At 39.1% G+C, this 23,901-nt stretch overlaps 1 protein-coding gene across 3 annotated transcripts in view; it reads left to right on the top strand.

Annotated features, from left to right (window-relative positions):
* The window catches only part of LOC121943434 (leucine-rich repeat and fibronectin type III domain-containing protein 1-like protein), a 218,139-nt gene extending 194,759 nt beyond the window's left edge, over nucleotides 1-23,380 (top strand). The window contains exons 10-12 of one of the 3 annotated variants that reach the window (XM_088078885.1): nucleotides 3,627-3,724; nucleotides 6,151-7,255; nucleotides 22,469-23,380. In XM_088078885.1, the coding sequence (XP_087935011.1) occupies nucleotides 3,627-3,676 (50 nt within the window). In that variant the 3' untranslated portion in view covers nucleotides 3,677-3,724; nucleotides 6,151-7,255; nucleotides 22,469-23,380. Of the gene's footprint in view, nucleotides 1-3,623; nucleotides 3,725-6,150; nucleotides 7,256-22,468 lie in introns of all 3 variants that reach the window. The other 2 variants (XM_088078884.1, XM_042486956.2) reach the window with 2 other exon arrangements.
* Nucleotides 23,381-23,901: the final 521 nt, after the last annotated feature.

The following is a 23,901-nucleotide window of genomic DNA, read 5'->3' as shown; positions in this document are numbered from 1 at the left end:
GAGACGAGAGATCTGTGCAGAGCGCAGCAGCTTAGCCAGCAAGTTCAGGGAAAGTTTTCACCTTTGTGAACTCTGATGGATCGGTAGACAGTCAGACGTTTAGAACAAATTAAATAGGCTCACATTACAGTCTGTAATTATTTTTGTAAGAAAAAAAGAGAAAGATTTTGATTGTGTCAAGTGCCATACTAATTAATATGCTATTCTGGATATTAACCCTTTGAAACCTTGGATACTGGATTGACTTCTTTCAAAAACATGGAAAGAAGGAAATGAGCAACTTAGAAAGAAAAAGCACAAAAAATATCTAAAAAAATAAAACATGCAACAAGTGAGAATAAAAACAAAACAAACAAAAACACCCCGCCCGAAACAAAAAAGGTAAAGTAAAAAAGTATTTTTTTTTTTTTAAAAAAAAAGAGGAAGTAAATGTAATTGAAAATGTAAATGAAATGAAATTTAAATCTAATAATTTCATGCAATTTGTGTGCCAAGTTGCCACGTTTCTGAGCATTCAAAGGTTGATATACATATATATATATATATATATATATATATATATATATATATATATATATATATATATATATATATATATATATATATATATATATATATATATATTTCACATATTTGTATATATTTACTTTACTTAAGACTTGCTTTTACTTCATACTTGTGAAAGGGTTCTGGATGCAGCGCAAGAAAAGTCATGTCGATCCAGCTTTCAAAGGGTTGACTGGTTTCAGACATCATATTAAAACAAGTTGTTTTCTTGCTGTTTTTCTCACTTCTAAAGTTATATGAGGGGAGGTTTGTTGTTCGGAGAGGTTGATGGCCAAAATGGAGTTACAAAACAGAGGAGGTGAGAAGTGCTCATTAGGGCTCTAACTAGAATTTTACTTTTTTGTACCCTTGAGGTGCAACCATATGCACAAACTCAAACATTCCCCCTTAAGGCCCAATTACCAACGTTAACCTCACCTCAACCTTCACTGACTGAAGTGTGTCACTCAAAGGAGCTTCCAAAGAGTAATCCACACTGCGACAAGACAGACAAACAAAGCAATTATTAGAGTTTTCATTTTGACACTTCACCCAGGAGGAAAAAGTTACCGCTGGTCTTTGTGTTCTTTGTTTCCTGCTCTTTGATTCCAGGATTGTTGGCACTTTGAGGGCAACCTACGATGAGGGATAATACTCATGTGTCTGTACGGAGGCTGTTGGGGTTTCTCAGGGTGTAGCTGTGTCTGTGATGTGTTTCACTGGTTGCTGCATTGCAGAGAAAGGCAACATTGATCTGATCAGAGAGAGAGCCGCAGTGAGTCAGAGCGCCTGAGGAACAGAGCAACTGACAGATACACAGAGAGGCCCCATTAAAGGCCTGCGGTTGTCAAATATGTAACCCAACATGAAAAAATAGGCACATTGTGGGTGATAGTTCTCCTTTTGTTTGTTTGCTTTTCATAGACTGTTTTGTTCACATTCATACTATGCATGAACTGGATACATAATTTTGAATTTGTTTTCACATTTGTTAAATAATGCTTTTTAAAGTGCTTAGATTTTTTTTTTACTGCCACGAGTTACATAATAAGAAATTGGCATTTCACCTCAGATAAGTTCATATATTTTAAAGCATTTTAACACAATAGACTTGTATCAAAAAAATATGTTGTTTTTTTGTAAGTATTCCCATTAGTGCTAAAGGCATCCCTTTATAAACAAATTGTAGGAAATGCAGTAGGAGACAAAGTTGAGTAATTCCTTACTCAGCAAAAATGCATTCCAAAGTTTAACCGAAGTTAATATCAGTTTTCAGCAGCCTGAGTTAGACAGATCAAGTGTGCATCTTCCAGAATTGTGAATCTATCTTCATTTAAGTATGAAATTCTGACTTTGTGTTTCTACTGTATTCCTCTGCCTTGGCTCAGCATGCAGACACCAGGAATATCCTTCGAAAGAGACAGCTTAAGGACGTACTCATAATATCTGGTTCAGCTCATCATTGCCTCTGCTGAACCTGTTATTGCCTTTTTTTGCACAGGGAAAGAACTGTGGATTTTGTCCCCAAACATTAGGGTTAGGTTCCAAAATCGGTACTTTTAAGGGCGCCGGCCAAATTACTTTGGTACTACAGAATACCGATTCACATTAAATTCATTGATACATGTTGTTACCTATTTTATTAATAGTATCACTGCCAGACAAACAGACACACATGCATGCACGCACACACACACAAGCAGACAGAGACAGAAGATTGGCTCTATGTGTGATTAGAAAAAGGGCAGAAATCCATTGTAGTCTACTGCATCATCCCTGCAGCTTGTACAAAAAAGTACTACAGTTATGTGATATTAGGTACTAGCATCAAATTACAAGTCCAGGATCTAATACCAGTATCCGTTTAAACGTGAATGGTACCAAACCTATTCATCATTCACAATACAGTCATACCAGAATGGAATCAGGCGTGTATACAAACACAGATAAGGCATATGTGGGTATGTATGTGTGTATTTTTTATCTTATTAACATAGACTTAAAAAAGTCTGACCCTAGTTCAGATAGCTTGAGAGATAAATCAGTGAACAAATACATAGTAAAGTGCATTGTAAGCACTCAGAGTTTCACCTCAGAAATTGAGATCTAGCTTGTGAAAGGATGCTGCACGTGGATTCCGCATCAGAAGTAGCTCTTGAACCCAAAGTGAGGAATTTTCTATTAAGATTATCAGTAATTATATGCTTGACACAAATATTTTATGATTATGCCGAGCAAAGTGCTACAAGTTCAAGAACAGGCAACCAAACACTGTGTGTGTGTGTGTGTGTGATGTATTAACAATATTGTGGAGAAAAAAAAAAATCCCCATAAGGTAAACCATTAATTTTAAGGTGTTAAGACTTGCATTTATATTCATTTTAGGGCAAGCCTTCGGGTAATGGATGTAAGTCAATACAACGTCCTCATAGTGACGAAAACAAGTGTTTGTGTGTGTCTGAGCTCAGCTACCAAATCCCTGCAGGTCTGTGCATTCATTTGCGTACAAGGTTTAACTGCCTTGAGCCGGTGCAAATGCTCCCACAAGGTTAGGACAGATAGAAAATAGTCAGGCATAGCACAAGGATGTGTGTGCAACTGTGTGTGTGTGAAGTGCAAGTGTGTGTTCTCCCCATGGCCGATCCATGACCCTGTAGCCTGTCTGTCCTCCACGTATTTTAATCTATCATCACTCCTTTCAGTGTCATCCCGTATGCCCGGCCTCATTCTTCACTGCCGTCTGTCTCTCTGAATTCATCTCCCAGATTCTCCCTCTCTCTCTCTCTCTCTCTCTCCCCCCCTCCTGCTGTGTTTCTCAAGCTCTCTCTGTCACTTTCTCTCATCTTTCTTCTTCACCAGCTTTCTGACTCTCCTGACATTTTTGCCCCCCTCCCCCTCCCCTCTGTGGGCTGTTTTGCTGCATCTGTGTCAGTGTTTTTCTGTGGTTCTCACTGTTTCTCTCCATCTCTCTCTCTCGCTCTCTCTCTCTCTCTCTCTCACTTCTTTGCTGTTTCTGGCTCTGTTTCCTTCTCCATCTCCACTCTCTCTCTCTCTCTTACTCTCTTGGACGCCTCCAGCAGCAGACGACAGGCGGCCTCATAGTGTCGAATGGAGAGACTTTAAGATCTGAAGGCCTCTTAGCCTCACAAAGAGAGCGCGCCAACACTACAAACAAAGAGTAATGACTGCCACTTAAAACTTGAGCACTCCCTGGATTTTTTCCTTCAGCCTTCCTACAGTTCACCCCCCCCATCCCCATGTGCCTACTACTGCCTCACTCCTGTGTTACATGTTGCCATCTGACCTCTCTTTTTGGATTTTCTTGTTTCGTGGTCACGTCAGTTCACACAAATGACAAAAATCACATTTTTGTGACTTTCTTCTTGTGGTTACGTGTGCTGACATTTTGAGATATCAATGCTTGATATTTCTGCCCCCATCCGAATACAATGAAGCAAAAGGAAATTCCATCTAAGGTGCTCACAACATAGAAAAATTGCATTGCAACACAGATTTTAACACTTAAAGACAATTCCAGTCAAATTTTGTCCGACCCTCACAAAATAAATGTGGTGTTGAAATCATATAATTCTTCTTTGTATAAAACACAGCAAATAATGAAAATAAGAATAAGAGTATTTTTTTGGATAACCTTATCTTCAGTTATTGATTTTCTCCTAGATTGTTTCTTAAAAAAAATGTAAAGTAAAATCAGCTTGTCAGATTTTACAGTGTACCAACACTGGTTATGAAAAAAATGTAGATTTTTGTCATTGAAATTGTTATCTTCTCTATGTTATGAGTAACACAAACAATAACATTCACCTTTATTTTATTGAGCTTGAGGCAGGAATCTCAGGGACGAGTATCTCAAAATCTGAGCAAGTTGAACCCATCTGATTTTTGTCATGTGGGTGAACTGATCCTTATTTTAATTTTTTTTATTGCCATTTAAACTTTGCCTCTTCCTCTTTCCAGGTCTCCCTCTTTCTGTCTCTATTGATTATCTCGGTAGATACCAGCTTCTTTGTTTAATTCGTCCTAGGTTTCTTTAATCCCTCTCAGTATTCTTCCCTTGTTTTGATTTTTTTCTTCTTAATGATACATCACACTTGTTTTTTTATCCTCTCTTTTTTTCCTTGATTCTCCTAATTGTATTTATTTTCAATACTCATTCTCTCTTCCCTGCTCTCCCACAGTCTCTTTTCTGCTGGCACATTCTTTTTCTAATGCTCTGTTTGCACATATTGTTTCTCTTTAATCCTGCATTACTTCTCCTTCCCCCGTCTGCTGTCAATTTATAACACCTTTGTCTGTGTAGTTATTTTTTATTCCTTATGTCTTCTCTATCCATCTCCTCAACACTCGCACTGGGTTATCGTCTCCACGCACCGCCTCCCCCTCCTCTTTCCTCTCTGCATCACCCCATCTCCTTCATCCATCTGCATGGTGCAAAGGGTGATGGAGGAGAGGAGGGAAGAGAAGTGGAGGATGATGGAGGAGAAGACAGTGGTGATGTGCTGTGGTTGCGATGGATGAGTACAGACAGAGGCATTAAGAAGACTCTGCTTCATTCTTAAACTGACACAATAAGCACTGGCTGTACATAAATGCAGTTAAGAAATATTCCTCCTGACAAGTACAGTTAAAAAATGTTCTCTTGACAAACATACACATTACAAATAACAGCTGCGGCAATATACTGCCACAGCGAGCATGGCTTCATCGATCACCAAACTATCGCACGTCTTTGCTTTCCCTTGTCAGCAGACGTCGTTTATGCAGGCATTTGTCGTATCTCCCGACTACACAGCACTCTCACACACAGAAGAAAACAAACAGATGTTAAAAAAGAGTCTGATTGAGGCACATACGAATAAAAAGTTTGCTTTGTAAAAAGTCAATGGATAATATGTCAGACACTTCATTTAAACTGAACAAAAAGACCAAATTCTTTGCCGTGTCCTTTTCATTTGTCTGGCTCTATGACAAATTTGATGTAACTGCAAAGTCAAGGAAAAAAAAAACATGACATTTGAACCTTTACTTCCTCCAGTTTCATATTATTTCATTTCCTTCTGTTTTCCCTCAGGAGGTAATATACTCACACAAAAATACAAAAGTTTTCTCTGTGAATATTGGCTTTTTTAAACTTTTAACTCGTGGCAGAAGTTATGAAAACAAATGAAACAATCCATTCAGGCAATGCAATAAATCGGGCCTGTGGGTAGGAAGTGTAGTCTCGGGACACCGAACCCCAGAAGTTTAAGCTACTTTAAATTAAATTGTGCTTTACTGACATATGTTGAGGGCAGTTGTAATCTTTATGGTCTGTGTCAATTAGTCTTCTAACTGGTGTATTCCAGATCTCACAGGTGCTAAATTGTGTCTTATAGACCTCTGCTGTTTTAAATATTTTGTTCTAAGAACCTCTCTTACTACACATCCCTGATGTTTTAACTGTCCTTTAACCTCCTTGTTCTAAATATCCCCTTTTAGAACAGTAAAGTCCTCCCAGTAATGTCCTTTTCTTCTTGCCTAATACAGTATTTTAATGCTCTCCTTTCAAACCTTTTCTCTTTTTTTTGCTCTCCTGTTTCCTAGAACCCTGATGCTGTTGTTCTGAGTGGCAGATGTGGAAAACGTCACCACCAGGGAGCAGCTGGTGATAACTAAAGAAAAACAACGCCCTATAGCTCCTCTCCTGTATCTCCTGTTTACTGTACCCATTACTTTATTTCCATGAGTATCACGGGGTGATAGACTTGTACTGTCTGGTTTACTTTCAATCTTGGTTCTCATGTCTGGATTGGACGACCTCCTCGTGGCATAGTGTCGATTAGGCTGTTGATTGGCCAGTTGCTGCAGGATCAAGCCGTCTGTGTGATCATCAAAAATCACTTTTAGCGGAACGATTCACTGAATGCTGAATTTTCCACATCTGTATCGGTGTGGCGGTGGATACAATGGGCAAAGATAGTTTGAAGGGGAAGTGTAGAGACATGAGGATGTGTCTCCTAAAAACTGACTGAAAATATGAATGAACTTCTCACTATCTGGCGTAGCATCAACATGCACGGACAGATACCAAGCGGATAGTAAAAAGAGACAGACAGAAAATTAATGGCTGAACAGTAAAAATTGGATGCACAGATCACACTCAACCTGGATATACAATATGTAAGACTGCACAGAAAGAAATCGAATAATATCCCACATAAAAACGTCTGGACGGGTCTGGTTTTGGATATAAACATACTGTATGTTAACACACTCAATAATGGTTCACTGTTTCTGCAACTAAACATGAGGGACTTTCAACATAGCTGGCTCCAAATAGCTCTACTCTATTGATCCATGTGGAATAATGCAGGACTGCTAAACTGAACTGAGCTGATCCAAGTTGGGCCGAACGGGAGCTAACCTTGACTAGACCCTGTAACCATTCAGAACTCTCATACAGTATATAACGAAAAAACTGAAGTGGACCCAAACCAGGACCCAGTGGAGCCTGAACTGGAATTGCGCACTGCTAAAAGACTCAGCCTGATGCAGACTAAACTGGACTGGCCTGGCCCGTTATCTATTGGTCTCATCTGTGTATTCTACTGCTCTGGTCTGATATCCACTTTCCACTGGATGAGACTGGTGAGGACCTCATGGACCTTCACCAGCCTCTCTCACATCTCCCCAGGCCTACTTAATACAGGTGAGTAATCTGCTGATTAGCCCATTAACCTAACCAAACAATCAGCCAAATGTGGAGTTCTCGCACCCAAAGACCTGGTCTCATTAATTAGTGTGACATATGGTGACCCACCAGCAGTCACCTTGGCTGTGCACCAATTTTGGGATCTGCCCTATAGTTTAAGACACACTTTACACTTTGCAGTGTCTCTCCAGCCGCGCGTGCTCTGTAACCTAATGAGGGCAATGCTTTAACGAGTGCCTTCTAATTGCTGTCAGCAAGACAATTAGAGAGACACCCTGGCTAAACGATCTGCTTTGTTACTACTCTCCACTGACAATATCACAACAGGCGACAGGAAATGCATCCCCTCCTCCTGTTTGTTTCTCGCCCTTTTAGTGCCCGAGTCACTCCTTATCTCGTGTTCCTCTCTTCCCTTCTCAATCAGATGTCTCTTGTTTTGCCTGCTGCCTGCCTGAGGCAGTGATCGAATACCGGTGGAGAATATAATATGCTGGGAGGATATGGTTATAAGCTAACACCGCAGCCTCAGGGATGGACTTTGCTTCTACAAGGGGGGTCAGCAATATCTCTTTAGTCACGGACAGAAGGCTGATGTCTGATGCTGCAGAATTGAACTCATCCAGTCCCCAGACTGGAGAGATTTTCTCCGCCAAAATAATTTACACATTTCTTAGCAGTAATCAATAGCATATTCTGTTAAGTAGTCACATTTCACACAACTCCCTGCTGAATGGAGAACTGCTGGGGTTATAAACATATTTAATCTCCTGAAAAAGTATAATACATTCCAGTATACCTGAAAGTGGATGTAATCAAAAACAGCTCACTTTTAAATCATCCCTTGCCATGTTATGTTCCTGGCCAACCTGGGACCAGATGCATAAAACTCTGTAGATTCACGACTAAAACTGTGTGTACGCACAGTGGCAGAAATATGCGCACCCATTCTTTTCATCAGATTTATTAAGCCGTGTGTATGCCTGATTGTGTTTTAGAAGTCTAAATCATAATGACACTGGGCGCATAGGCAAGAGCCTCATTTCCATACCCACAGTTCACCATAAAAGGACATAGAAACATAATCTGTTTGCATATTGACACGTGGTATTTGCATATCATTAATTCATCTAATTTCTACAAACAATTGGTGTAGTGAAATCTTGTTCGTCATTATTTTTAAACATCAGAAGGATCAATGATTCATTCATAGCACTCGTGTGGAAAAACTATATTTACAAAATGCTCCACATGATAAGATAAAATGATTACTAACAGGGAAATTAATATAAATAAAAAAAAGTGCCAAAATGTTTCACTCATAAATAATTTAAGATTAACTTTATGAATGCGCCTTTGATTGAAATTTTACAGAATGCAGTATGAGCTGCAAATATCAGTGAAGTTAGCAAACAACCTTAAAACATATTGTTTTCCATCGCTCAACTTATATTTACTCTCCTTCCTATCTTATCATTCGCAGCTCTCTCAGCTACAACTGTGTGCGCCTGCTCTGCAGAATGTGTGAAGTGCACATATACGGACATTCCTCCTTTATAAATTCCAGTTTATGTTTGGAAAAAGGCATATGCATGGTTTTAGTGCATTCACATCCTTTATGCATCTGGCCCCTGGTCTTACTCCCCAGTCATCACTTACCGGCGTTTGGTCAGTAGCCTGCCGGCATCAGACAGCGATGCACAGAAGCACCCTTAAGTGAGAATATGATATGATCTGCATCGGGGCATTTGATGACACTCTGGACAATTACCTTAGACGAAGAAAGCCAGCATCGGGTCGTTGGGAGTGGAGGTAAATGGTAAATTGACCTGCACTTTTATAGTGCTTTTCTAGTCAATAGACAATTCAAAGTGCTTCCAGACTACAAGTAACATTCATTCATTCACACACATAATCATACACTGCTGGCCAAGGCTACCATACAAGGTGCCACCTGCTACTCAGCTTTTAACCATACACTCACAATCACACACCAATGGAACAGCCATAGGGAGTAATATGAGGTTCAGTATCTTGCCCAAGGTTACTTGACATGTTGACAGGAGGAGCCGAGGATCGAACTTCAACCTTCCAACTAAAGGACGATCCGCTCTACAACCTGAGCCAAAGCCGCCCCAAAGAGGATCAGTCAAACAAATTCTGGACTTCCATTCTGGGAGCTCGCTGCTCGTGTCCAGTGTAAAACCAAACTTTAGTTGAGTTGTTTAATGTCGACATAGTGTACTAGTAAGTTTAGGATACCATGCTAGTGATGTATGCCACAGAACCCTAACCCCTTTTTTTCAAACCATACCAGGTTCTTTTGTTGCCTAAACCTAAGACACTAAACACAAAGATGTTTTTTACCTATCTTCTAAGTTTATTTTTAAAACCATTGTATGCATTTAATGGGCAGAAAGTGTCATTTCTTATAAAAACTAAAATGTAATTTTGAAAAGAGAAGAAGCATGTAAATCTACATGCTGTCCCTGAATGTATAAAACTGACACAGAAGGGTTTCTATAGCATTATTTTTAGACTTGACAGGCCACTGACCATTAGTCAGTATTTGGTGAGTTGGGTGTGAGAATTTAACTGCAGTTTAAAGCACTCTCTAATGGCGGAAAGATTGGTCCAATCATTGCTAATGAAATATTCATGAGTCTGCAAACAGCACTGTATCAATTCAGACTCATTTCAAGTAATGGAAGTATCTTATTTACAAAAGCATTTTAGACTACACATATAGTAATCACCACTGACTATAATTATCATGAAGTACACTCATCATGCTCAGATGTGTTTCCTTTAATTGTCAACACATTGTCATTTACTCTAGTAGCAGTTCTGTTTAACTGATTCATTGTTTGTGCAGTGGTGTTGACTAACTAAGTACATTTAATTGGTTTTCCATTCCCATTATTACTTTGCAATTGCAAGTAAATTTCAGTTTGGCCTAAGATAATTTATTCAGCCTGACACTGCTTAAAACATACCCACATCAACAAACTGTAGGTGGGTGTTGTTTTGAATGAGAAAATACTGAGAGGGATAAAGCAAATATAGCCTACAACCACACAAAATAAGAAACAAGAGTCCATTCATGAGATACTGTTTAATCCTTTTGGTTTGTTTGGTAATTGCATTTTGATATCTATCATCAGCGGACTCATTCACAACATCCTGGTATGCTAATATAAAATATGTAATATTCAAAAGGACAGATAAAATACTGTGATAGCACACTGATTTCAGCTGTTTCTGTGTTTTGATTAGACAGCAAACTAAATACATTATTTTCTCCTGAAAGTGATAGTTACGTGATGTTGCAGGGACCACCATTATTGACAACTGTCTCCAGTTGAAATTTACATTTCAATGACAAAGTGACACAAACACTTTCAATGCTCGTTTTGTAACAACAGAAGTGAATCACTCAGTCAGTCAGTCTTTCTGGTCCCGGAACACAAACACCAGAGGGGCTGTCAAGGGCACTTCTTTCATAGTTATCTCTTTGTATACACTTTTGACTGTGTAACCTTGTATGTGTTTGCATGTGTGTGTGCGTGTGTTTGTGTCCTCTCAGCCCAGCATGAACAGTATGAGTATGATTGCAGATGTCAGACACCAGACGCTGTTTACACAAACATTTCGTCTCTCCGTGGTTGCTGGTGATTGTTTGAGCCATCTTGTCCATTTCTTACATGCACACACACACACACACACACACACACACACACACACACACACACACACACACACACACACACACACACACACACACCAGAGAAATGCAACATAAGACAAATACACAAACTAAAAGCATGTTATAAAAATAAATCCCAGAGAAAAATAAAAATAGCTCTATTAAGTGCACGTCATAAAGTGTCCTCAGTTACTCTAAAGTTAAGGAGAATACCACCCTGCCATATCTTATTTTTAGAATCTGTAGTTGTTGTTTTCATTCAAGTAAACAAGTCTGGATAGATCATAGACTGCATTTTTCAGTTTTTTTTTTGCCTGAGCGACATGCTTATTGGCTGGTGGGTAGGTAAAGTGATGGAATAAATAGATTTTAGCCTGTAGCGATCTAATTCATCATTACAAAATAATGATATATTTTGTTACACTGGAGGGATGAGATGGCAATAGGGGAACAGGTATAAAGGACATTTGATTTTTTTTTTTCTCTAAATCTTCTTTATTACGATCAATATGTCGTTGCACCAAGGATGAATGTATTCATTTCATTGCAACCCTTTAGAAAGTTTTAAATGTTGAATCAATCTGGCACTGTATAACTCTGTCCTTGGCATCCCCCTGTTTCTTGTGTGCGATAGCAATGACGATTTTGCAGTGGCCTCTCCAGACTGCATGGTATTTGTCGTTTGTTACCTTCATGTGATAGAAACAGATTGAGAATAAACTGTAACTTCAACAAGTTTTCTGACGCTGACTTACAAATGCTTGTCACTCAAATATCCCATTGTTACCTCCTGCAAGGAGGTAAGATTTTCAGCTCAGTATGTTAGTCTGTTTGTCAGCAGGATTACAGAAAAAGCACTGGCCTGATTTTTATTAAAGTTGGTAGAATGGTGCATAATCGACCAAGGAAGAACCCATTAAATTTTGAGGCAGATTCCACTCACAGGGAGTATTCTCCAATTATTTCTCACTTTTGTTAATACTGCGGGATAGGGCATTTGGCCTTGGCAGAATAAATGCCACACATCTTAAAATTCAGTAGATGCTAGGAAGATTAAACTGTGACAAACATAGGCAACTGTAGAAATACAATGACTAAATGTCATAATCTGCAACAGCGAGTACCAGTAATCCTCTGGGGTAGCCTACATATGTTGTAAGTTCTTACAAAAAGCAGTCATTATGTAACAATAGTAACCTTGCTTTTTCCCCCTCAAATTAAGGTGAAAATGCAAAACACAGCGTCTGTTGCCCTAGTTTTCCAGTGTGTCCCTATACCCTTGGCACTAATTGGCCTTGTTGGCTGTTTTTTGGACAATTTAGCACTGTGAATCGGTGGAGCCTGACTGTGAACAAAATAACTTTAATTGGCAGTTAAACTCAGTGCACGTAAATAGAGAAACAGAAGTGAGGAGAGCAAACAAAAAACTAAAGTCAAGAAGGTGTGAAATCAAGACAAACTTGTTAGATTAGCTAAGATTTTATCCACAGAGCTCTTCAGCAGAAACGGTTTGTAAGTGCAGGTTAAAGACCTTTTGTTAATGTGCTAACTGGCTAACTAGTACCTTGAATCCATCACTTAGGTCTTCAGTCACACTACCACTGCCTGCTTGCTATTTCCCTTTCACACAGATGCAGAACATATGTGCTAGTTGGTTGTTTACTGTAGTCTTGGTGGTGTGTTCAAGTGCCATTTTTTTTGCTGGGACACAGATGATTCGAGGCGATGTATTAGACAGCCTTCGTATTACTAGTTCTTTGATGTCAGGTATGTTTGGGCCTTTACTCATATCCAAATGTGACTTGTCTGCAATAAACTCCACCAGATATATTACGGAAAGATATCCAGACATGTATAGTGGTTGCGCTTGAAGATTTGCATATCATAGAGGACTAAACTATTGGCCTAGGCGGAGGTCTGCGCCCTCTGAGTGCACTTCTAGGTTTTAAGATGTTGGCATCCTGTTTGAATCATGTGTGGCAAAGTGAGTTAACATCAACTCTCTTGACGGCGGAAGCAGTCTTTATCTTTCTGTCTTTTGGTCATTTGAGTCAGTGAAGCTTGCTAGATGCGCCAAAGACACCTTGATCGCGACAATGATGAATGACCGATGCATGTCTTCCCCTCCTCCTTGACACTGTTCATTGCTGTATCCTCCTATTCAACATTTTCATTCTCCCCATGCGCACTCAAGCATAGTGGTCACTGAGGCACATTAAGCGTTTATTATCCTGACTGACATATGACCATCTGAAATCTATAATTTGTGGGTGTTTTATCTTAGCGGGGTACAGGAATTCACTGCAAAGCAGTTTCCCCATGTTTAGTTTTTATGCAGAGCTAAGCTCACCAGCTGCTGGCTGCAGTATTTTACACTTAATTGACATAACATTGGATACTTTCTGCACATTTAAGAGAGACAGTGAATGTGTGTTTTATTGCTCTGTTACAGAACAGCAGCATTTCGATGTCTTTCAGCCCGTTAGAAGCAGAAGGAATGATCTGGTGATCACTTAACTGATGATGTGAGCCAGACACGTGATTTATGTTGTGCTGTGTCTCTCCAGTTGATACATTGCATGTGAACAGTTACATGGCTCTCTTTTTTTCACTTGATGTGACAGCTTCCATCTGTAGCCATTTTGCAGCAGCGTTTACAAGTCCCTCCCAGCAACCACTGGGTTTATTTCATTTGCGGAGGCTACAACGGCTCAGCAATTAACACAGACTGTCGCTGTTATTACAAACTTAATGTAGAGGAGATGCAACGTGTGCTCGCTCCGTGAGGGCTGATGGGGCTCTGCTATGACTTCAATTTAAGCTGCATGTCACATCTGGCTGCTGATGTGACGGTGATGTATCTAGATGTGGCCATGCATACATTACTGCGTTTGTGTAAAACTGTCTGACATCTCTCTCAAACACACTCTTACACTTCCATATCTAAAAATGACCCTGGGTTCTCCGACACATCGCTGCAGGATCCTTACACATCGCTCTCCTGCTGTGTGAGTGAGACAGACTCAAAAGAAGAAAAGGATAGAACACATGTGGAGCCTATATGCAGGAAGTGAGTGTCTCTCCACTGTATAAAGGTGTGTGTGTGTGTGTGTGTGTGTGTGTGTGTGTGTGTGTGTGTGTGTGCGCACCCCAGTGTTGAGTGACCTGTGGTAATGTCAGCTGTGTCCTACAAGAGCATTACAAGGTGAACAATGCCTGTGGTAAGGAGGATAGAGAGGTAAAAAAGGAAAGGGAGGGGAGAAAAGATAAAAGTGAGAGGAAGCGCAGAGGGAGTACAGGAAGCGGGGAGAGTAAGAGAAAACAGAGGAGGAGAGAAAGATGGAACAGGGACAGGTTCAGATGCACTGGGAATGAGGAAAAGGGATAGAGTGAGAACATGGGGAAGAAATGTTAAAAATAGATTATACAAGGGAGAGAAACATGGGAGGAGCACAGCTCGCAAAGATAATTCAGAATTTGCATACACGCACTTGTTCAGCGTACGCTGACATGGACTTCGGGTACAGATGCTCCAGCAGTGATGTTATCGTGTCAGTGTGGCTTCTTGAATTGCACTGTTAGGGGGAGAGCAAAAATAGGGGAGAGAGGCTGTGCAAGATAAGCAGCTTTATGAATAAGAGGAGGCAAAGGAGAATGGGAAAAGACAAGGATTAAAAAAGAGGAGGAGGACGAGGATGTGAGATGAGAAGATGATGGGCAAGAGTTGAGGAGGAGGGGAAGAAAAGGAACAGCGGGGAAAAAAGAGGGAGAGCAGTGAGTGGGATGTGTGGAGTATTGAGCTCCAGCTGGATTGTGCAGCGAGGTGTCTTTGGTCCCTCAGAAAGAAATCATCGTAGAATGAATAATAGATGACACATGCATATACACAATACATGTTTATGTTTGTGAGTGCTGTATTGTTTGTGACTCCTTTTCCCCTTTTAAATGGTTGAAAACAAAAAGATCTTGACAGCGGGGCAGATGATGCACACAGCTGAACAAATACATGCAGGCACATTCAGCAAGTCAGGAGAGATTTCTGCGGAAAGATCCTGTGCCCTCTCATCAATATGTGTGTTTGTGAAGACAATATGAACTTACGGAGCACGTGTTGGTGCTTCAGCATGGATGAGCGTGTCCCTGGAGTTACTCAGTGGATGGATGCGTGTGTCAGTCACGCTAAAAAGTTGACATTTCTGCCCGTCGCCCACCCAGGAAAAGCATCTGGAGAGCTGTGAATATTAAACTACCCTGAAGTAGCTTCAGGAAAAAAAATGCTTTCTGGGCAGTGTTCAGTACTAAAATGTGAGCACCGCTGGGATTTGTTCTGCAAAAGATCTTGCTCTCAGTGTTCCAGCGTCAGTTTGTGAAGGTCAGCCGCGCAGCATATTCAGCTGTTTAAAAGCGCTGCTGTCGATTTGTGTATTCAATAAAAGTCAGCCCGCCACCTTTATATCATCAAATAGATTTCAGAATATGAATTTTAAAGCGGAAAAATATGAACAGTGATGATTTTGAATCCCTGTTTGGGATATTATTTCACTGTAGCAATGCTTTTACACTGATCTCAGCATATTTGGACCATTTTTAACAATGAAAACATTGCTTAAAAAATCAGTGCTGAATCTATTGGATGGTTTTCTTTAGTTGCGAACATTAATTTTTTTTGGTCATGTGAGCACATCAGTCAGAAACATCCATACCACAGCACTGAACGTGATTAAAACTTCTGGCTCAGGACAGCAGAATAATCGTTAATTGGCACTGAGAAACCGTGTTGCAAGTGAGGGAGCGGCAGTGATATTTATAACCATTTTAAAAATTAAACACAATAGCGACCGAAACTGGCTGACATTTAGTGATACACGGACTTGTAAAAGTCAATTGTGTTGCAACTCAGAGGAGCGTGCGTGTGCATGTGTGAGAGAGAGAGGCAGTGAGTACAACAGCAGGGGCTGCAGGAAGCAAAGCTATAACTGGATGCTGCAGATTTACCACTCAGCAATAGTCGATGTACAAAATTCATATATAAACCTCTCTCTCCCTGCCTCCTTCCCTCTCTGATTTCTGCCATACGCCAGCTTTACCTGCATCTCATCATCAGCACAAAACAGGAGCGGTTTGATGCATGGTGCACCTTCAGGATGCAGATGCAAACAAATGACAAAACAAATGGAGTAGCATTATTTCAGCAGGTTACAAAACGATACGGCAAAACAGAAAATACCTTCAAACATTTACATATAAATGGCGGCAGCTGTGTTTTCCAAATGCTAACTGTAAACTCCATACCAGGGAGGAAGATTTCCTAGATTGTTACCGCAGTGTGTGGTGTACTTTACAGCAGGAGCCCAATATTCAGTATGGCGTAGCAACAGAAAGTTTAGTACAGTTGCCTGTAACACTGGAATGCATTATGTAGGTTTTCTGAACACCTGATTAGACATGTTGCATAGGGTTGGGTATCGAAGCACTGCCAATATGTCACTGGTTCCTATACCACCTTGACTTAATGGATCAAATCATGAAGCTGATTTTGGTGCCTAATTTCGGTGCCATGTTACGTGCACAGCGAGTGTGCAGTTGAGAGAGAAAGAGAGAGATCGTATGTCAGCCAGTGTGTGCCAGTGACGGGTACAGTGAGGCTGCAGCTACCAGAGCAGAGAGAATTAAGCTAAACAACAGTGCAGTGTGTGAAAAGTTTGGGCAGTTTGTCAGTACATAAATGCGAAAACTCCTCAAGACCCAAGCAAAGCTCCCGTGTCGTTCTTGCCATCTGCTGATTACGGTGAAGCCAGTTAGCCCTGCTCTTAGCAAGCTAAGTTAGCCCCACATTAGAAACTGACCAAGCTCCCTTAAGGTAGACTGATGAACCAGCTATTCTCACTGTAGTCACTCCTTAACAAATCATATAGAAATGTCTGGCCGTGTCTCTCGTGAGACAACTAAAACTGCATTTTGCTGTTATTATTATGTGAAAGAGTTATGTGAATTTGTAAATAGTGTTTTGAATTAATTCATTTATATCTCTAAGTGTACTTTTACTATTAACTATTAAGAGATAATATTCTCAATTTCAACTTCAAATTGGGCTTTGCAATAAAAAGAGACATTATTTCCAGTCATTAACTAATGTTTTGTGCTTTATTTAAAAAAAAAAGTATCAGTTCAGGCACAGTTTGGGCATTGGAAACATGTTAAAAGTATCGTTTTGGCACCGCTATTGGAAAACAACACCTAAATGATACCCAACTCTAACATTGCATCACCTTTAAGTATATTCACTACAGATTAAATGCATTTAAAAGCAGCACTGCATGATTAATTAACTCAACTGTCACCCCTCATACCATTAAAAAAGGACAATGTATGCAGTGTGTAACAGTTTGTACATGTCACTTTTTATCTCACAATTACATCCTAGTCTTAATGTGCTTTCCGTGTTTTATATTGCCTTACAAGTGACACATAATGTAAAGTGATAATGAAATACCCACAAGGCTAAACCAACAACAGTGCAAGCACTCACACATCTACTTACCACAGGGACTTTGAGTTAGCACCTTTCCATTTATCTCTCTCAGCAGAAAGCCATTTCCCTCTGCAGGCAGGAGAGAAAATGGGACTGTTTTTGGATTAAAATCTTGTTCAGGTTTAAGGTTTTAGCTTCACACAGGCTCTTTGGCTGTTACAGCAGCAGCTTTACACCAAAACGCTGATGCAGTTTATTTGTATTGGAGGGAGAATGAGACGACGGTGAGATTTGAGAGTGTTGAATTTGGAGATTGGGATCTTTTAGGAGCAGTGTTCGTCAGTGCCCTATTGGTGGGGGTTTTACGTTTTACGCAAATAATGGTGTCAGGGGTGACAGGGTGAAGTTTTGTATTGAGGGGCAAGCGTTTCTTTAAAAATGTCAGGGTTAACAAAGCTCTGATGATAGTGTTATTTTATTGCTGCTTATCCTTTAATCTGGCCACTCTTAGCAAAAAAATTACATAGGTCAACAGCGTGAGCAACTTTTCATGACATTTAGGAAGTGTTTAAACTCAAAGCATTATGTCATTTTGGGGCCAGTCATATGTCTTTTTGGAGGTCAGTGGAAATCAACCTGTTCTGTTGTTTATGTATGAGAGAGTGCTGTGTTTAAGATGTATTTTTTTGCATTGTATGTTAAATATGACTAAAAACAGGTTTTTAGGTAATTACTCTATTGCAATGTGATTCATTTGACATACAACGAGGCTTATTTTGTCTTTGTATGGTGCAGTTTGGACTGAAGATTTATTGCTACTTTATATGTTAAATAATGTGTCAGTTGCTTTAAATAAAGAAATACAGAATAGAGAGGTGATGAGGATGTGATAAAGAATAAAGAATTTCAAAAAATGCTGCCTTCCATATAATGCTAAATACTGCTTTTTTGCCATATACCCTGGGGAGTGCAGACTGAGACAAAGACATTTGCTTTGAAACCACAGTAACGTCATTTTATCCTTGTCCAGATAGGATTAGACATCTTCTTAAATCATCATCAGCAGAAGTTCAAGTGTGATTAAAACACGTCAGATGAAGTTGTGGTTCACATTAATCAGAGAATATACTTTCATGTCTCTGTCGGTTCAATTCATGCACATGCTGCAGTGTAATAGGAAGGGTTGACAGTGGTCTAATCATTCGGAACAACAGTTTATTTTTACGTCAGTTATATAATAATCCGTTATTAAATGGGACCATTGTTGATAACCTGTGTCATGTAACTCTAAGACACTTCCAGTAGAATTACACTGCTCACATTATATCCTTATCTACAAAGAATGTGTGCTTGTTAATTTCTGTCACACATCAACTCCATTTTTTGGCAGATAGGTGCTAATGAAGTTGTATTTACAGTGCAATTTTTTGCTAGTTTTGGGGTGTAATTATGAATGCTTACACTTCTAGCTGTTTTTTTTTGTCAAGTGTGATTCATTTAAGATGAGATACAAGATGCACAACATGAGAACGCAGACAAAAAGCACATGCATGTACTCTTAACCCCACCCCCCCTCTTTCCTTCCTTCTACTCAATACACAGTATATGACTTTAAAGCTTGCAATGGAAATCAATAAAAACCCAATCTCATCCCAACTTGTAAAATACTGTTGTTTGGTCAGTGGACACGCTAGTTATTTCTGCTCATTAGATGCATACAGTCAAAAAAAAAAAAACGTACAACTTAGAACACTTTGTATTTATATGTATTTCCTTGTGCAACAAAAGCATGGTTAGGTTTAGGCAATAAAAGCATGTGGCTTGGTTTGCAAAAAAACATCAAAGCTTAACATTCATACAGAAAGTAAACAGTGGGCTCTCAGGTGAAAGTCCAGGGTTTGTGGACCCATCCACCTCCCCTCTCACCCAAACTATAGGGACTTTCTATCTCCGTATATTACATTATCACTTTCGGCATATCATACTGGAGTGAAAAGTGCTGGCTAGCAGGGCTATAAACTGATGGTGCCCGACGGCATATCATACCACCACGAAGGGTATAAACTGACACCAACCCAACTGTTAACATATCATACCGCTACGAAAGGTGCTTGTTTGCTTTGCTGTCTGACACCAAAATCACTGACCAAGCGAGGTTTTTGACAAATTGGAATTGAGAACAGGCTGAAACAAAATGTAAAATGTAATACACAGCCAACCACATTGTTTCTCAGGTAACACGAGGGGCAACCAGATCTTATTGAAATCAGACTCGATCCTTCAGAGAGAACCTTAATTTTTCAAGGTGAAGCATATCGCTCATTTTCATGGAGCCACAGCCTAAAAATTTCCTACATCTTCTAGAATGTCACACTTAGGTGTTAAGACCAAATTTGAATGCAAACATACATATAGTATGGGCTTCATCCCTTTCTGAAGATAAATTATGCATACCTGTAGCAAGAGAGAGGCAGCAATAACAGTGCAGGTGCCATTTCCTCTATAATCAAAGTAATATTTCTTGTCGTGGGAACACTGTGATTATAGGAAGCTATCCGTTTATGCATTGCATTTTTGTCACATGCAGTTGCTGCATTTTAATTTCAATATTTTCTCTTGGGAAGACCCACTTGGACTCCAGGCTTGTTAGGAAACTGTGTGATGAGTAAAAGCTCTCTGTGATGGCTTACACTGTAAAATATTAACTTATAATTTGAACAGTGTTGCAGTTCATGTAAATTAAGACCCTTCAGAACTGCCTTTGAAATATGGTACACTGTTGCTAATATTGGAAACAAAGCAATGTGTTTATTTTTATTTTTTCTTGTTTTTTGATAAGAGTAATTTGCATGTATTTAGCATGAAATGTAATCAAAAATGTAACAGGCTACAGATCCAAATTTTGACCTTTTGTCCAGAGTGTTGCTGCTGTGCTAAGTTATCACTTAGAGCTTTAACAGGACGGAGTGAAGCTGATTTGATTGAGCATTATTGGTAAATCCCCATGACTTGTCAATAAATTACTGACCATTTATTGCCTGTCATTCTCTTTTCCATTAGTGTCACACACTATTGCTTTCTGCCAACTTGTTCCCATTATGTACAAAGTTGCTTATGAATCAATATTTTGTTCGCCACTGGGTTGGAGAATTGCTGGAGGCATTTGTTTTGTGTATTTGTTATTATTTTCTTGACCAATAACATTGAACTATACTCTGTTTCTTCCAACCACTCAATGAGCGATTTGAGAATAGTACCAGGTTTCCCCCAAGAGGACTACTTGCAATGTGACAGCTAATCACTTTAGCATGCTCACATTACACTACTAATGAGGCCAGCAGTGGGAGATTTGTTCGGGTTTAACAAGGAGGTTGGTGGGCCGACCAATTGCTTTCCATCACAGTTATCCCATAAATCTATAGTCACTTAGCAGAATGCATTTATTAATTTGTTTTAACAGGGCAATAGGCTGCCAATTATCATGTGGTTTTAGAGGTATTTCTGTATTCAGGGCCTTTATGAAATGGATGTTATGTCTTTAGAAATCCTGTTACTTTAGAGTTTGCCTGATAAGCACTATGCAGAGATGACATGAATCAACAATGGTTGAACTTCTGCATTTTCTTATATATATATACTGTAGATATTACACTCCCTTGTTAGTTCCAGCATACACAGTAAAGCACTGAGAATGAAGACATCTACAATTTGTCTGCCTTGGGGTTGACTATCCATCATTGTGTTAGCCTTCATTTGATCAAATAGGGAGAAAGATAAATGTGAGTAAATAATGTGAGCTGTAGATGTTTTGTCATCAGAGCTGTCCAGAAAGTAGCTACCTTTCATAGCCATGACTCTGACACTGAGTTAATGTGGATGAAATGCTTCGAGTAATTTTAAGTGTAATGGGCTGCTGATTTGGCCTTGCCTGATCAACCGAGATACTACTTTGTGGCCATGTTTAGAAAATGAAATACACACACACACACTCCAAGACACACTTGTAACATTTTGCCCATGACAAAAAAAGCACAAATGTTATCCAGACAAACAGCACATTTCTTCCAGCTAAACACATCTTTGTGCCCCAGGCTGAAAATACGGAACAGCTGTAGCTGTAGCTAACAGGTGCTGACAAAGTCTGCACTTGAATATCTTCAGATATTGATTTTTTACACCAAAAAAACTTACATCATCATTATTATTTCATGTCTGAACCTTCCAAAATCATTAACGCATTAACTATGATTTACAAAAGTTTTGTTGGCAAATATTTTCTTCTGAGACTGAGAAAGGTTACAATCTGCACTCACTTTTAAGTCAAATGACGCTGCAGTGATCACAAGTATTTATCGATTTTGACACTCTTGCATGTAAAGCACTTTGAGCTGCATTTTATCAATAAAAGGTGCTATAGAAATAAAGATTATTATTATTATTGTTGTTATTATTGTTATTGTTATTGTTATTGTTATTGTTATTGTTCTTCTTATTATTATCGGTTTCAGCTCCGAGTGGCGTCTATCGGCAGTGGCGAAAATACAGCACCCGAGTAGACGCACTAATTTTAGGCCGGCACAATGTAATGTAATGTAATGCAATGACAGGCTGCCAAACCATCAGTCTCTGTCCAAGTGGCACTTGAAAACTGTTTAAAATTTAATCTTCACCAAGATGAAACTGAGACTGAATAAGTAAGTGATTAAAAAATTGACCAGTGTTACATTTTCCCTGGCCTACATGCTGCTTTATACTGTTTCAGGCCTGTCCAAGACGTTAAATGTGACACACCAGGAAACAAAAGAAAGAAAGAAAGAAAGAAAGACATAGAAAAACAGAAAAGCATACATGTCTACTGGCAATGTGAAAGCAGGGGATCACCTTTTTTTAACAGATTTTCTTTCATGCAAAACTTGCACTGGTGTGTTAATTTTATTGGAAAGAGCATATCAAACAAAACACAGTATTTAAAATTTTTGAATGTGAAGAAAAATGCAAGAAAATGCAAGCTAATTTCTTCCTTTCTGTCTTTCAGACCCAGTGATCGGGAGGAAAGCCACGTCTGACATCGAGAAGGAAAGAGATGAACAGATAAGGGATTAAAAAAAAATAAAGTAGCGGGGTATCAGTTAGCCAAATCACATCAATTTCAGCCATCATCCTCATCAAAATCATGTCACTATCATCTCTAAATAAGTTTACATGTCCAGAGTTCTTCATTGAACCTCTAAATACTTTAATGTGAAGAAAAAATGCTGTATGACTCTATATGACTGCACATGCATTATTAACGTCATGGCTGTAGTCATCCAGGCCCTCTGCACATCGTCATTATCACATCCTCGTTACCAACCTGGAGTGCATTTACATGCACACGGCAGGATGAGTGACAGGTCACGTCTCACTTAATGATCTCGTTCTAAAGAGTTACATTCTCATATGTGTCTGGCAGATATCCCTTTATATTAATCATCAGACTGACACAGGTGCTCCATGCTAGCATCTCTCATCACTCCCATCCTTTTGACTCCATGACTTCATACCGATTATTGTAAATGGGATATGTGATACACGGGTGCCATCAGATATGTACTGTCCATACACGTGTGCACGTAATTGCGCTCACTGCCATTTCTGAGTGTCACCACTATAGTCATGATTGTTACAGTTCCCTGCCAGGATGTAAGTTGGTAAAAGAGGAAATCGACGGAGAACCTCAAACCTTTTGACCCATCTCAAACCCCCACCTCAAAAAACAAACAAAAAAACGAGAGCTTTGTCTTCACTTTTTCCCCCTCTGTGCTCCCTTCACTTTTTCTTTGGGCTTTATCTTTTGTATGTGTACATAAAGCAATTTCAAATCTTATAGTTTTGTACATGTAATTTTTATGGTGTGTGGATTTTTTTTAATAAAATAAAACAAAAATGGAAGTTTTTTTTCCGAGACTGGCTGCATTGTTTCTATCTTCTTTATTTGTTCGTTTTCCGTCTTTTTTGTGATGTAGGTTTTAATCTTTGGTGTTGAAACAATACTGTGGTATAATTTTCAAGATGTAATCACAGTTGACAGTTTTCAGTTGAGGTGAAGGCAAACACTGAACACAGTTAATTAACGTGTTTCTACCACATAGCTTGAATACTAATTAATTTCAACTCTTAAAATTATTGTTGTTGAGGTATGTTATGTGGTTGGAAATGAATACATAAACACATGGATATATGAAGAAATAATAATGACTGCAAGTACATCATCTGTATACTTAAAGAATAGCACAGATAATTTACTGTTTCTCTTCAATGCACATGCATCATTCATTTTATGTCGTATGATTAATTTTTTTTTTCACCATAAGAAAGGGCCTTATACGGATCTTACTTTTTAATTCAGAGTGATGGCTATATTACATTCAAATATCAAGATCAAAATGATGCATAGACATATATATATATATATATACATATATATAT

The sequence above is a fragment of the Plectropomus leopardus genome, chromosome 6 (genome assembly GCF_026936395.1).
Source record: "Plectropomus leopardus strain MGB_pleo_1.0 chromosome 6, ASM2693639v1, whole genome shotgun sequence".
NCBI lineage: Eukaryota > Metazoa > Chordata > Actinopteri > Perciformes > Serranidae > Plectropomus > Plectropomus leopardus.
The sequence above is the reverse complement of the archived record's forward strand: the minus strand, read 5'-3'. Positions and strand labels throughout refer to the sequence as shown.